A 16,062-nucleotide genomic window follows, 5' to 3' on the forward strand; every position below is an offset into this window, starting at 1 on the left:
GACATTGGTTCCAGATGAAAGGAAGATCAGGGGGAAGGACAGAGGGAGGAGGGAGGAGCCGAGTTGTTTTCTAATCTAGCGATATGAAGCCAGAGACAGGCAAATCTGTTTTCCCCTTCAAAGCGAGCTGTAATCGCTGTGAAAAGCTCCTTTTTAATGGAATACATTAGCATAAAAGCCGGAACACAGCATAATGAGTATAAATAAAGTGAGTTACAAACTATTTTAGGGACCAGGGACGTGATTTATGTTTAATATTTGGCTCCAAACAAAATGAGTGTTTTTTTTGTTCCTTCTCCCGTCTCTGCATCTTGTTTAACTGTAATTACTCAGCAGACGTTTGATGTATCCATCTCTTCTCCACGAAGCCGGAACATTGAGAGGAATGTGTCGGAGATTGCATCAGGGGCTCACAATGCCATTTCACACCGACGGGCTTCATTCCCGCTGACACTCCTGACCTATTTATGATTTAAGAGCCGTGGTGAGACACTTGTTCTTTCTGCCCCGTCTTTCATCTCCTGCTCGCATGATCTCCCTCGCCCCCGCTATCGCGTCTTTACAAGGAGACAAAAGATCCGCTGGGTGGAAAACTCCAGAGGAGAGAGCAGGAGTGTGTCACTGGAGTTAATTTGATTGGGAGTCGGTAACGCCACAAGAGTCAAATATAGAGGCGCCACTAACTGGGTGTAAAGATAGAGTAAATACAGGGAACGAACTGTTCTGAGTAATAAAAATGATATGGATTCACCAAATACTCACCATCCATCTTCTCTCTTTCAGAATAACGACCCCTTGACCCTTGGTTACCACGGCTACCCATCTCTTAGTCAGGTAAGGAGACATTTACTCTCTAACACACGTGTAAAAATTCATATTTTATAATCCCCTGCCATCCAGCCCGGTGTTTCTTTCATATCTGGATGCAGTATATATGCATACTGTAGCATTTACATGGCTCAGTGAAGCTCTCTAAACCACAAGGTGGGGGTGTAGATTATAGTTTGTCAGTCGTGTAGAAGAAGACATGCCTCCACATCCTTCACTCATCCAGTCCAACCCTCCCACTAATTCTTATTTGTCCATGAAACCATCAGAAATAGTATGAATCATCTCTCAGCTCGGAAAAATTCATTAATTTGATTTTTTAGCACCTTGAAAAACATGCAAACATTCTTGTGTTCTCTGCCCACAAACAAACATCACGCATAACAACAACAGAACAAAGAAGCCAAACAGAACCTGTAATGCATGCTGTGTGTTTTGTTCTGAGTGTGCGTGCGTGTGTGTGTGTGTGTGTGTGTGTGTGTGTGTGTGTGTGTGTGTGTGTGTGTGTGTGTGTGTGTGTGTGTGTGTGTGTGTGTGTGTGTGTGTGTGTGTGTGTGTGTGTGTGTGTGTGTGTGTGTGTGTGTGTGTGTGTGTGTGTGTGTGTGTGTGTGTGTGCGTGAGTGTGCGCAAGGGCCACAATCTGTTTACTCTTGTTTGTATTAGCCTGCTGATTGTGTTATTAGACTGTTCAGTTTATGCGGTTAATCCTCAGATCATCCTCCGTTCATCCACTCATCCTCCCATGCTCTGCCATTAATCCCCTCATCCCTCACTCCCTGTGACGCCCAGCAACCTCTGGCTGCTTATCTGCACTTCATCGGCCCTAAGCCTTCACTTGCACTCTCCTTATTCGCTAGAGGGTGACTGATTAGTTGTGTTGCTTTCTCTGGTTGTACAGTGCTGGTTAGAGGCCAATTAGCCATTTTTCATATTACAGTTCGCTTCCCTGATGCTAGTTTTCAAATAATAATCAAATGAAAAAGACTGAAAAGCTCTCATGTCGGGATGGAAAGAAGTCGGTGGACGACTTCTTCAGGGACAGAGAAGTGTGAACTGGCGTCTGACCAGGAGACAGAGCGAGGAAGGCAGGGAGGAAGAAAACAATGGTGGGGCAGCGTTGGCTCCCTTAACACCAAGGTGCTAAACTGTCAACAGCAGTGTGAGGATGATGTGATCAAAAGGTCCTTGAAGGAGAAGCCTGGAGAGCAGCAGGACGTGTCAGGGCAGACGTTTGCAGCTGCGGAGGATGAAACTTTTTCCGGCGTTACCTGTCTGTTGAAGTAACGTCTCCTTATATAGGTAAATCGTCTGCTGATGGCTTTATTCAAACATGACAGCACGCACAGGGACTGAGCCAAGACTTAGAGCTGAGGAACATGAGTAAATTGCCAAATACAATAATCTTTTGGATTACTGGCTCGCAGGCGTCATCTGCGATAGATGTTCCAACGTGTTTTATCATTGACGCCTGCTTCTCCCACCGCTTTTCATCTTAATTAATGTTTCTCATGTATTTAATAATTTACAAGATAGAATTTTAATTTCTGCTTGGTACTTATAATGTCCAGCAGCACCCACATAGTATTAATAATAGGTTGCAATGGTTCTTTAGTTGCTGTTTGAAGCAATCTGCTTGATATTTACATTATGCAACGTTAACGTGAATGAAATTGAAATACTTTGAACTGCTGCTGCTTTTTCTTTTTCGGCTTCAAAAGACATAAAGACAGATTTTTACAGTCTGATCCAACACAAGTCTTATTTCATGGTTTTAAAAATATTTTAATATTTTCTATGCGTAAACAATTAGTGACACATTTATTTAAATCTTGTGTCTGCTGTTGCCTTCACATATAATGTATTATCCTTGTTCATATTTAAGTAAAATAAAACCATTTAAAATGAATTTAAATTATGTTTGCATTATATTCCGTAGTTTGGTCTGTAGAAGCACAGTAGTTCTAGAAGCTTTTATTCCATGTTTCTGTAAGATTTGTGCTGCAGACAAATACTGGCCTTAATGAGTTCAGCAAATCCATGTTTGAAAAAGTCTTAGCCTTTCCTTTTAAATAATGTGACGTGATAAATCTTCAGCCCTGGCTGTCTGACTTTGCTGTCAATAAATATCCGAGTCGTTCTTCTAATGTAGCTGCTCAAGGCAGGTTTCCCTGAATGTGTCCGAGAAAATGTCTGGCTCTTCAGCTAGTAAGTGCTTTACTTATTCCCCCAGCTACTTTCTAACTTTATCTGTGATTTGGTTCTGGGTAGGTAGCGAACATCATTTTTGTGTGCTTTAACAAGAAACTTGAAAGCTGCAAAACCAAAAACAATAAGCTGAAAGAGGCTCAAATGTCTCCTGAAGCTGAGGGGAACAGTAAAGTCAGGTGATGAGTATCTTTATAACCCTGTTTCATCTTGTTAGAAAAAAACACTAACACCGACTGATATTTACTTCCGGGTCAAAGGACTCTGGGAGAACGAGCTCATTTATTTTTGCCGTCTATATGCAGAAGCAGCACATTTTCAGGTGTGACATTATGATGTGTATTCAACTTGCAGGCGAAGGCACGTAAATAGCCTTGAACATGTCTGGACTGATTGTTTTTGAACAACGTGCATGAGTGGTTTGGTTTTGTTCGTGTCACGCGAGATGCAACGCTTCGTGACGTCAAACGTAGGTCACTGGGGATAACGGCAGAAAGGCTAACTCCTCCCTCTAATGGCACTGGGAAAGGAGTCAATCATCTTTTTGCTTGTTTTTGTTTACCCGCATTTTCAAAAAACCCACCTGCAAATTTTTGCGTAAAGGAGGTTTGTCGTTGTGACTTTTGCTTTTCGTGATTTAGTTTTTTTTGGAATTATTAAGCTAAAAAAATGACCAATCAGTGTGGCTTTAAGGACTTTAACTTTAAATTTTGCCGGTTTGCAGACTCGAGCTGTGTTTTTGCCGGGTCAGTTGACTCCAGACAGCCAGACTCGGGTGTTTATTTAAACATGAGACAAAGATGTAAAATTGCGAACACGTTTACGTAACGAGGTTCACGTCTGAGAGGGGCGAGGGAGAGGGAGAAGCAAAGTTTTCACTTGCTCTCCCAGTGGTGCCGGCAGCCCCATTTAACTCACCTACATGGAGAAAGAGAACGGAAGGAATGAGAGGGAGAGAGAGAGAGAGAGAGAGGGAGGAGGGAGGGACTGCGACATGAGAGAGGAGCGGGAGGGAGGGGCCAGTTTGCAGGTGTGACGGGGGGGCGTCAGGCTATCTGGGTGAGAGAGAGAGAGGAGGAAGACTGGAGAAGAGACGGAGGAGATGAGCAGGCAAGGGCACGGCAGCACAACAGAAGGCTGGGGGTAGAGGAGAAGCAAGGAGCGAGTGGGAGAGGGAAAAGAAAAGAGTGAGTGGGAGACAGAATAGATAGAGAGAGAGAGAGAAGGGAAGAAAAAAGACAAAGCAAGAAAGCAAGGAGGGAGAGTGACAGGGACAGAGGCCAGAGGAGGAGGAGGAGGAGGTGGGGAGGGCTGGGTTGGGGGTTGGTGGTGGCGGGAGGGGGGGGGGGGGTTGGCAGGGCAGACAGAGCGAGCGGGGGCAGAGAGAGGGAGATTTTGAATCTGTGAGACAGACAAGAGAGACTGAGCTGGTGAGGTGACACAGACTCGGAGAGAGGGAGAGCGAGTGAGGCAGCGTGATAAGAGGAAAGAGGGAGAGAGGAGCGGCGACAGTAGGGAGTTGTTGCACAGAATATGATGATGGGACTGTACTATCCTTCCGTGTTGTCGGTGAGTGTTCATCCTGATATCTCTCTTCATATCCCTCCTGTGTGTGTGTGTGTGTGTGTGTGTGTGTGTGTGTGTGTGTGTGTGCGCTGTATCTCCCCGGGCTCCACTGTACATGAGGCTGCATCGGAGCGGGCAGCACTGTCACTGAGCATGAAATGTTAATTAACTCCTAACAGATGAGGACTCTACTTGACCCTTTTACCCGAGCGGTCCAGCCAGGGCATTTCTGACTCCTGTCAGGACTTTGGGGCGGCCAGTTGCTACGAGGTGTATAACCAGTGGGGACTACCAGTGTAGCAGGCGTAGATGATAAAGGCTGGAGATTGTACCGCTGCAATTATGATTTTTGCCGTGGCGAAGCGCACGAGCGGCGGCGTGTTGTTGTGGCATCTGTTCTCCTGCCCCGAGCTAGAAGCGCACGCAATCTGAACATCAAGAGCTGTTACTGCCAGAAACCAGTGCTCTGTCATGTATTATGTATGCTCTGAGGGATCTTATGTGAATGTATGGTGCGTGCGGCGTGTTGGTTTCGGCGCAGCTGGATGAAGCGGCGTGGCGTGCTGCTCCTGCGAGAAACTCCTCAGATATTTCCGAAGGCGAAAAGGAGTGGAAGCGGTGAAGGAAGAGAAGGGGGGGGGGGGGGGGTTAAGTGGGGAAAGAAAAAGAAAAAGTCTGTCGTCTTCTTTATCGCCCCTGCAGCTGTCTCTGTACATCGTTCAGGCCCGTGAGCGAAGGGGACAGGTGTCCACAGAACAGTTGTCTCTGTCTTTTTTTCTTCTCCCTCGCTTTCTCTCTCTCTCTCTCTTGTTCTTTCTCCTCCTCCCTTCAGCATCTCGTCGATTCAGCTCACAACACCTCCTCACTGTAATTTCTGTGTCACACGTTTCACAAACACACAGACGCTCAAGCACACAGTGGGCTGCAAAGTAGTTGGTGCATGAAGTGTCTCGTTCATGTCATTACATTTCATTTAGTGTGAGTCAGGATGAGTATCTGTCCTGTCTTTGCGTGTGTGTGTGTGTGTGTGTGTGTGTGTGTGTGTTTTGTGTGTTCCTTTCTTTACTTGTGTGTATGCGTGTGCACACTTCTCTTTCAGCAATACCTTGGATTCCTGCTTTCTTTACAGTTTGACCTCTTTTCTCCCTCCTCTTGCTCTCCCTGGGGCCGTGGCAGCTGTTATCTCAATGTTTTCCTTTAGGAGTCCACGGAAGAGAGGGGGATGGGTTGGAAAAGAGGGCGAGAGCGAACGGGAGGAGAATAGAAAATTGATTTTTGAGGTGACGGGACACTCTCGGCCTGTTTCCGGGGGAAGCCCCCGCGGACGAGGAGGCTGCAGTCAAGCAGGGACGGACGCACGAGCCGAAAGAGATTGAGAGCAACGTCAAGACGTGACAGTATTGTAGGTCAACTGGAGGGAGGTAGTTTGCCTGGTGACGCAATTCTCGGCTGCAATGCTGACTTTGCAGTTATGTGTCCATAGTTGCCTCGTGGCGGGAGTCGTTTCTTTCTTTCCAGTTCTTTTACAGTATTACTTTCTGCCCATAGTGTTGGCCTGTGCAGAAGGAGGTAGAGAGAGCTGGAGTTGCAGATCGGGTGCAAGAGACCGAAATATTTTCTCCAGCCCCACCTCAGCGTGTGCCCCGAGGCCAGGGAGAGACGCCTACCCGCTGCGGAACCATACACACCGCCACGCGCACACAGACTGTAAACGGATCGCGAGGATTCACCCCCGTCCCACCTCCACCCCCCGACCAATCTCCTCCACCTCCCAAATCTTGTTATCGATTCTTCGCAGGGTTAACAATAATGGCCGTTAAATGATCCCAGTGAGCCGTTGTTGCCGTGGCAACTCGCATGAGTCATTCATTTTGAGCAGATTGTTAGATAGTTCGAGGCGCGAGGGAAAACGTCGAGGGGAGAACCATGAGAGGTAAACACCTTCGGCACTAGGCTGTGAAAACAAAAAAAAAAAGGTAGTTATGAAATTGCTCAATCTCGGAGCAGCCATAATCGTTCTGCCTCTTTAGCAGCTATTTGCATTTGTAATGGCTTTGGGAAGAAAAGCAGCTGCCTGTGAAATAGATAGGGATGGCCCCCCTCTGACTCAGTGATGGTGCAGTTGACAGTGACAACACTCTCCTACAGCCGGCTTGTGTACATTCTGAACACACACTGGACAACAGGATGTATTAAAACAGAGCTAGCCCCGAGCGGCGAACAAGACAAACTAGTTTCACGGTGCACCTAATGTATTGAAAGAGGTGTGTCCATGTTTGGTAAACACATGTGTGTGCCTGTGAGTTTGTGTGCTCACCTGCATGCGTTTGGCTTTAATGACGAGTTAATGTGGACAAATGGCCTCATCATCTCTTTGTCTGCTTGTTTATCTTTCATTAAATTCTGCAGCGGGCCCCGACCGACCATTGTTACAGAGATGACAGGAGAAGTCAGAGTGTGAGTGTGTGAGTCCTACAGGCCCGTGTGTTAGTGTGTTACTGCCCACATGCACCCTAAGTTAGAAGGGAGAGTGTCCCGGAGCTGGAATCGTATGTGGCACCCTACAAGGGAAAAGGATGGGGGGGGGAGGGGGTGTGTTGGGAGGGGTTTCTTTGACAGGCAGACATGTTACCCTATAAGGAGATGGGAGACAAATGTGGGAGGAGGAGCCCGGGCGCTGCCGATACCCCGTTGCTATGGGGCAAGCGGCCCTGATTGACACGTGTGGGGGCGGGACGTATGCAAAAGGGGTCCCGTCTGGATTTTATGAAGCGTAAAGAAGTGAAGCGCACAGCGGAGAGAGAGAGAGAGAGAGAGAGAGAGAGAGAGAGAGAGAGAGTGGGAGGATAGGGAGAACAGCAGCAAGAGGAGCGGAGAGGAAGAGCACGAGTGGGGGAGGAGGAGGAGGAAGAGTGATGGAGGAGGAAGATGGGCTGACGCGGGGATGGAATAATTTAACAAGAGGGTGTCTCCTGGCTCATCGGTATGCCGCAGCAGCGTCTTAAGCATTTCTCCAGCTGTTTGCAGCCTGGGTAACAGCAGCCAAGATGGGGGCTGAGAGCAGCTTCCCCCAGTTAATATGATTATTCAGCCAAAATGTGAGCCTCCTGCATAACGGTATGAATCACATTTTCCGTCGTCGACTTTGTTGAATTAGGCTTTAGAGCAATGGCCCAAGGCCCGAGAAAGTAAGATCCTGAAATGTCATTATTCATGTGAAATGACCCAGTGCTGCCCCAGTTAGCTCTTAGCCATGTTCCTCCCCTCCTCTCCTCTCCTCTCCTTCTCTCCTCTCCTCCCCTCCCCACCTCCTCCTTCTCTCCTCCTCCTCTAGCGTAGTGAGACTGCTGCAGACAAGCACATTTTATAACATGCCTCCTCAGACACACTTGCCGCTGCTAACTGACCCGAAAGTAAGCCAGCTACAGCTACTGCTCTGAGTCACTGGCTTTGCCTGGCCAACGCATTCACTTACACAACCCTTGATGCCTCAACGCCAGGGGAGTGTATTCACGAGAAAACACACACGCTGACATGCACACGACATGTACACAAACAAAATGTAGACTAATGCACCGCGTACAGCTTTACTTGTGTCACAGGGCAGCACGTCTTTTTAAATTGCCATAGAATACCCTCCCCTCGGTCGTTCTCCACTTTCCTGTTCCCTCCTATGAATTAATTCTTTGGATGCTTTCATCCTTGCAGTCAGGAAAAGGCCTGTAACCTGACGGTTTGAGAGAGCAGGGGGAGAAACAAGAGGCAGCAGCAGCAGCACACAGGCCCACACTATTTCTGTAGATACCGAGCTGTTGACACAGTGTATCAGGTAGAGAGAGAGAGAGAGGGCCTGTTGAGATGTGGCTAAAATGAATCTCCTCTGAAAAGGCCAATCGTCGAACACAAATACAAGTTGTTTTTTTGGCTTGTGTTCCCGCTTCTATTTTGGTCTGGCAAAGGGAGCAGCAACAGCCGGGGTTGTCCATTCTCCCGCTAGGCTGTAGTCTGCTTCTGTGTGTGTGAGCAACAACAGCGCGGAGGATGTGATGATATGACAGAAAGAACAATTTGATCCTCGCTGGAGCCTGAGAAAAACGAGATGTGTGTGTGTGTGTGTACATATATATTTCTAAGCCTCACAGACAAAGGAACAAAATATCTCCGGAGTGTGCGGCATTAAAAATCCGAGTCACTATCGCTGTGTCGGAGTTGCATCACAACTCGTCAAATCCAGGACTGACTCATGTGTAGTCGAGTGAGTTGTGTCATGAGTCACGAACGCGGGGACTGGAGTACGACGACAGTGGAGCCGTGCTGAACATTCCGATGCGGAGTAGGAGGGTAGTTTCCCGACTATGATACGATGAAAGGTAGAATTTGATTGCTCTCACTCTGAACCGGGCACAGCGGTGCTTCGAGATGGCTGCTAATGGCCGCATGCGGGTAATGACTGTGTGTATTAAGTAGTCTGCAACAAAACGGTGGGTGGCCCCCGACAGAACAACCGACAGGTCGACCCTGCCATTCACACAGCTGCTCTTTAAAAAGGTTGTTTCAGACTTTACCTGCACGAACGCAGTCGCCAGTGAATCTTCCTTTTTCGCAATTCGGCAATAGACCAGTGTTGAGCGATTTCCTTTTTTTTTAGAGTTGACGAGGGTCTTGAAAAAATCTCAAAGAAAAGCCTGAAATGTTATAATCCAAATTTTAGGCTTCAGAAAGTCTTAAAGCAAGGGTCAGTAATGGTTGAAAAGCTGGCAAGAGCAGGCGACACTTTGGCAATATGCAACCAGTACATCCCACCCCCTTCCCATCATCCCTGCCGTTAAAGCCACGCCCCCGAAACACATGAACGTGCACTGATGGACAACTGATAGAAGCTAGGTCAGCGGGACTCGCTCGCTGAATCATCCCTGGTTCAGCGGTGTATCTCCTTCCTGCTGAAGACTCATGCGCAGTGAGAGCACGGGCAGGGTGCACGCAGGCAGGCAGGTCGGTTAGCGACTGACATGTACACCAGCAAATGGTTTAATTCAGTCCGGATGAATTGGTTGTGTTAATAACAGTCCAGAAACAAATGACCAACCCTACCTTTTAGATATGTCAACATTTTACCGAGTAGGTCTCAAGTATTTGTAGGTACGTCTTTAGGTACGCTTTAAAGTTGTTGTTTTTTCTAAGAGAAATATTTTGGTGGCATCCGTAATGTGTTGTTTATATTGGCAAGCTGCGACAAAACGACAAACAAGACCATAATGGAACGGATCATTTAAAAAATTATCCTCACTTTGGTTGCCGGAAAAACTATGGATACTGTCTCTGCCTGTAGTTTGTGAGATAACGTTGTTCTTTACTCTATTCGCTACCTCACCTTATCTGCAATATATGTGGATCCTAAACTCCATTCAATCTGGTCTTTAATGTCTCGTCTTGTTTGAAACCTTGCCTCTTTAGCAGGACTAAGGATGCAGGTCCAGTTTCTTCACACCTGTTTCTCATCCAGGTCATCTCGCCACCTGGTTACCCAGAATGACTTGCTCCACACGCTATCGCTTTCACCCCGGCAGACACAGTAGCTCTGCGATGAGCCGATTGAAGGCGAAGCTCTCCAGCGTTTCATTTAGCGGGTTTCGTCCCCGGCAGTTAAATCTGCCAGATCCAAACTGTCTAGTTCTTTTTTTTTTTACAGTGCCTGCTCTCGTCTTCTGTCTGCATTGAGCAAATGTAATAAATTCAGGATGTCTCATCTGAGGATTGCAGCTCATGTTCACATTATTACAATCAGTGATGTAACAGATGGGAACCGTCTTCTTTTTTCTACCACAAAGAGAAGCATCTTCACATATAAAAATTCCTCTGTTCTAATTTTGAGCTCATTTTAATTAGTTGGAGCGTAAAATTGTAGCTGCTGTTCACAGAAAACAATGGAGGGAGGGGACATTTATGGAAAGATATGCACCATGGGAAACCACTGGAAATCAGTATTTATCCAGTCTCAAGTCTTTAATGTGCAATAAAATGAAAGCTCTTGACGCTGTATTTTTTCATAAATATTGGTATTATATAAGCAAAACCCTCACGAGTCATTATAATGAACTTTGTAACACCGGCTGTGCCGATAATGCTCAAGCCCAGGTGAGAGGAGATGGTGCTGCTTCATGAAACAAGGCGGAGAGCAGAGATGTAACTTATCACTGAGCAAAATCTTCATTTGGATGCTGGTGAAAGAGATTGGAAGAGGTCCATCCAGCTGCAGGGTGCAGATGAGCGGACACAGCTGCCATCTGAACATGTGAATGAAGTTAAACTTGGACACTGTGGTCAGGCATCTGGCAGCGGCATTGTGCAAGTGCCAGGCACTGACCACGGGCAACATGCTTTCTATTCTGGCGGAGGCGGTGACTCCTCACCTGGCAGGAGAGCAGCAGCGGTTTATGGTTTTACAGCGGCTATGAAAAGCGGTGTAGGGCGGCACAGGTTGGTAACAGGCTTACAGTGCTGCGATTGGTGATAAACATGTATTCACCGCCTGTTATCAGGGCCGGGAGGGAGATAAAGGGATTGTCGGCTGTGATTAACCTGCTGAAATCACGGCCGGCAAAACCCGGGGCTGCCGTCAGAAGAGGTGGAGTTCAAAGCAAAGAGGAGCAGCCACCGGGTGAAGTAGTTTCTCATGGCACCGCGATTCATTTTAATTAAATATGTGAATTAAGGATGACACTTGCCGAGATAGTGCTGATGCCACAGATATGAAAGGTTCCACTATGGTTAAACTGCTGAGAGCTCTTTTATTTCAGATCTAGAACAGCACCTACCTCCACCCAGCCCCAGCAGTCCCCTTGAATTGAATCAGGCTGCACCACATTACACACACTCATAGATATCAGCCGCTTTAACGTGCCTGATTTTCTTTCGTCAAGATCTATGAATTATTCTCTGAGAAAGTGTTGAATATGTTGGAACACACCCGAACTCGCAATGTGGAAGCAAATAAAAATGGATTTCTGGAACCGCCCCCTTATCTGGATGTACATCTCGACTTAATGGGTTCCTCACTGACCAACACCACATCCTTCCACCACGTTTTATGGAAATCCAATAATTAGTTTGAGTGTAATCCTGCTAACAAACAAACAGCAGGGGTTAACATATCATCTCCTTGGGCAAAGTAATACAATAATCATAGTCTCATCAAATAACAAAAATAACATTTGTTTATATAAATAGGTACAATCTATATCTGATATGCAATGCATTTTATACATTATAATATAATTAAGATACATTAGTGATAGTAATCGATTCATAAAGGCTTTGAAGGTTTTTTGTCACAGTAGATAAACATGAGACTGTTATTCCCATTGATGCTTCACTCACTATTAATTATTAGATTCACTGAATTTTACATAAGGGCTGCCACTTTCTAAACATTTTATATATAATAATAATTTTAATGGATGATTTAAGCTATTCAAATTGGTCCTGGCTTTAAGGTTGGTTAAAACATAATTTCTACCTGACAAGAAGAAAGGCTTGAGACTCCGGATAAAAAAGATGCACTCTGAAGCAAAGGTATAATTAATTTGTGTTTGTGTTGTCATCAACATGACAATAACAAATAATTACCGTCTATCCATTAATTGTTTTTATCGCTGATGATTTATTATTTTGAGTGTTATGAATATTCAGTGTACCGCAGAGAGCTCAGTTGTATTTACCTTAGTTCACCTGTGCTGCCGACAACACACGGTGTCTCCTCGCCGCTGCTCGACTCTCATGTCCAAATATCGAGGTGATCGGTGCCGACCGAGTGCCCCCCCGCTTTGTCACAGAGTCGAGGGGCCTGGCTGCCGTGTCACAGGTGTGACGCTGAGAAAGGTCAAAACCTGGGAGACAGATGGTGCGCTCGCACACACACACACACACACACACACACACACTCATACACACACACTTTTAACACTCCCAAAGGGACAGTGATCTATTGTGCAACTCAGATGGGCATCGCTGCAGCCTGTCAGTCTAACACACACACACACACACACACACACTGACACCCACTGACCGTAACCACTGACCCATAAATCTGCTTGGATCAGGATGGATTTGGCTTTAAGGTGTCTTTTGAATCTGTTTCATCAGCTATTTTGTCAATATAAATGAATATTATATATTTCCTAATTTATTCTGAGAGATAATGAATGAATCTGCATACATTTTACTAGTACTACCCATAACATTTCCTCAGTAACACATTTAAATAGGTTATCCAGGTTAGTTGTTAGAGAGTTATAATAAGATGTGAAAGACAGTGATGGTCTGATCAGAGACGGGTCGCTCTTCTTCATTCAGTCATCACCTTTTATCATCCCCCCCCCCCCTCTCTGTCTCCCTGCTGTCTCCCTCGGCTTCTCTAACTGTTACCATTTAGGGTATCCATGCCCCACTGCCAACAGCGAGGAATGTGTGTGTGTGTGTGTGTGTGTGTGTGTGTTGTGTTACAGCCCGTGTGATGTTTTTGTGTCTCCGCCATGTGTCTGTGGGCGCCTGTATGGTTCTCCTACGCACTCCAACGTTGGTAACTCACACAAATCTTTTCTGGGGGTAATAACCTGCACGGAGCACTTCCAATCAGGCTTCCTCAGTATCAGCTGGCCTCTGTGTGCGAGCGTCAAGGTGTGTGGGCGCTGGGGTGTCAAAGGTGGTTTGTGTGCAGAGGCGTTTGGGAGTGTGTGAGTGCGTGTGCGCAGGCGTTAGTCACTCGCCATTGTACGACACACACCGAGCATGGAGGCATTTGACCCTCAATAATAGATGTGGCTGCAGTGAATATTTAATGAGTGGGGGTGTAGATACATGCACGCTTTTACACACGCACACAAACTCACGGGGAAATGGCGATATAATATCCACGCCTGTATGGCTTTTGGACTGAAGCTCTCGGGGAAGTGGTCTCTGTGTGATCGACTGATGCTCTCAGCTAAAGATACATTCAGATGTAGTATTTTTAACCCCCGTTCCTTCTCTCGCTTCCGTCCAACAGGGCTCCCAGGATAGTGCTGGCGGTCAGGAGGGACTCGTACCCCCACCTTTTTCCGCATTCCCTCCACCTCCTCCGCCGCCCCCCCAGAACGGCCTGGCCCTGGATTACGGGGGCAGCCTGTATGCAGCGGGGGCCGTCCAGGGTCCCGTGGAAGCCGGAGGAGCGGCTAACATTGCTGCCAACGCCGCCAACAGCCTCATTGCCCAAGTGAGTGCCGGCCTCTTTCCCTGCGTGTTGCCCACTTCAAGGCTCCGGGACATAGAGCATGAAAGAGTGTAGGAATGTGTGTTATAGATTTGTAATGTTTGCACCAATCGGACTTTCCCAACACAATTCCAGTTCCGATACTCAGACTACTAAAATGGTTAACGTCTCACAACAGACTCTCAACTCGAACCCCTCACTAATCCAAACGAGATTGTCACTGAGAGATTATTCTGGAATCTAAATCTGGATCTGCACCAAATTGAAAACACTCCATTTTCTTTCATCAACATTCATGAATTATTGTCTGAATAGTAAAGTAACTATTTCTGGATCTGCCCCCTGATCAGAGAAATCTGATGGGTTCTTCCTGGTACATGGTCCAGCCCCCCACCAAATGTAAAGGAATTGATTGAGACATTTTTATCGCAATCGCACTGATAAACAAACGCAGACGAAAACATAGCCTCCTTGGCCGAGCTAAAAAGGCATTTGAATTCAAAACGTGTGTACGGGTTTTTGTGGGTAACTGTTATAATTAATGCTGCACATGTAGGACAGAGTGACAAACCTGAATGAGTGGCGGTTAGCAGGGTGATAAATACTGTTAAAGGACCTCAAAAGTAAAAGTGATTCCCCACAGATGTCTTGCAGTCAAATAAAGAGATTTACTGAACATTTACAAGAAGTTCAAGGAACGCAGTAATGAACGTTATTAATTCTACTAACTTAAAAATTATTTTGTGTGCAGATGCTCCAACTAAAAGCAGAGATGTGATTTATACATGGTTTTGAGAGTCTGAATTGTCCTTTCTTCTAAATCGATTTTAAAGTAGCGAAGGTGACAATTTATTATGACGAGAACCGAAACTTTATTTGTTGTGACAGGTGATGTCCGGCGGGTACTCATTCCACTTAAAGTCTGAGTCCAGGAAGTGAGTGTACCTGGCCGAGACGCTGTGCTTGTTGTTTTTACGCTTGAACGAACAGATATGAGCGCGGTATCGATCTTCAGTAAACGCTCTGCAAGAAGGCACATCGTACATTTCCCTAAATGCTGAACTGTTTTTAATAAGGTCAGAACCTGTGCTGAGGCCCAAATAATGAAAACACATCACAAAGACTTCATTGCTGAAGTTTAGCATAGAATAAAGATAAAGCAGAGTTGGTATAGAGATGCACTTAATAGATTACAATGTACAATATTTAGCAATACTTTGTTTGCATGTACGACAAAACTCATTCATCGGTTGCGCAAGGCAATACCTGTCTAATGAAAGCCAAATGTTAAATGATTCCCCCGAGCTTCAACAGCGTAACCAACAACATCCTGAGGAGCTGATAGATATTTAGTTTAAATCACCGTTTTCTTCTCTTACAAGAATCTCACATCCTTCCTCGATTCTCTCTGCTTCTCTCCTCTGTGTCTCCCACACTTCCTTCCGTCCCAGCAGTCGGATGGCTCCTCCCAGATTGACGGACAGTCCGTGGTTGGCTCGGGAGGGGGCGGCGGCGGGGGAAGCGTCGGGGACGACACGGACGCCAAGGGGACCCCCAAGCGCCTCCACGTGTCCAACATCCCCTTCCGCTTCCGAGACCCGGACCTGCGGCAGATGTTTGGGGTTTGTGGACCAGACTAATCTCTCTTTTTCTTGTTACGTGAAAGTAGCTTTGGCATAACGACACACAGTTGGTAAATACGATGACTCAGAGGAACCAATCAGTAAACGTCGGCACCCTTCATCACCTGATATGACGTCTACTGATTATTTAATACATTTAAATAAATATCAAAGCCTCTGTCGTGCTCGTTTCAGTTCCAATAAATCTTAGTTTGTCCCATTTACCAGAATATCTGCAACAATTTCTCATCAGCAGGATCTCTAAAGCCGTATGTGAAAACCTGATTTTTGTGCCCGGGTGGTTTTATAAGAGGAACGTCTCTCAAATTTGCTGCATTGAGAAAGAGCAGAGGCAGCGAAGCTCTGGTGGGAAGAGCAGGACAGAGCAGAGCTGGCCCGGTGCCAGCACATCATGCTTGAACAGTGCTGACACCCCGTGGCAGCAGCACAGCACCAGACTTGCGCTCCTCTGCAGCCTCCTCACTCTCCTCCTCTCCTCTCTTTTCTCCCCTGTCAGCAATACGGCAAGATCCTCGACGTGGAGATCATTTTCAACGAGAGGGGATCCAAGGTATACAGCGGCTGATTTCTTAA

The 16,062-nt window shown here is 46.4% G+C and overlaps 1 protein-coding gene across 5 annotated transcripts in view; it reads left to right on the forward strand.

The window, feature by feature from the left end:
- Nucleotides 1-16,062, forward strand: part of rbfox2 (RNA binding fox-1 homolog 2) — a 36,807-nt gene that overhangs the window by 8,289 nt on the left and 12,456 nt on the right. For 3 of the 5 annotated variants that reach the window (XR_009920704.1, XM_062387505.1, XM_062387503.1), the window contains exons 2-5: nt 784-834; nt 13,643-13,849; nt 15,298-15,468; nt 15,986-16,039. Coding sequence is in view for 4 of the 5 variants with exons in the window: in XM_062387505.1 (XP_062243489.1) it covers nt 784-834; nt 13,643-13,849; nt 15,298-15,468; nt 15,986-16,039 (483 nt within the window). In the remaining variant the exon portion in view is untranslated. Of the gene's footprint in view, nt 1-783; nt 835-4,412; nt 4,603-13,642; nt 13,850-15,297; nt 15,469-15,985; nt 16,040-16,062 lie in introns of those variants that run through there. The other 2 variants (XM_062387504.1, XM_062387506.1) reach the window with 2 other exon arrangements.

Source organism: Platichthys flesus, chromosome 5 (assembly GCF_949316205.1).
Source record: "Platichthys flesus chromosome 5, fPlaFle2.1, whole genome shotgun sequence".
Lineage (NCBI taxonomy): Eukaryota > Metazoa > Chordata > Actinopteri > Pleuronectiformes > Pleuronectidae > Platichthys > Platichthys flesus.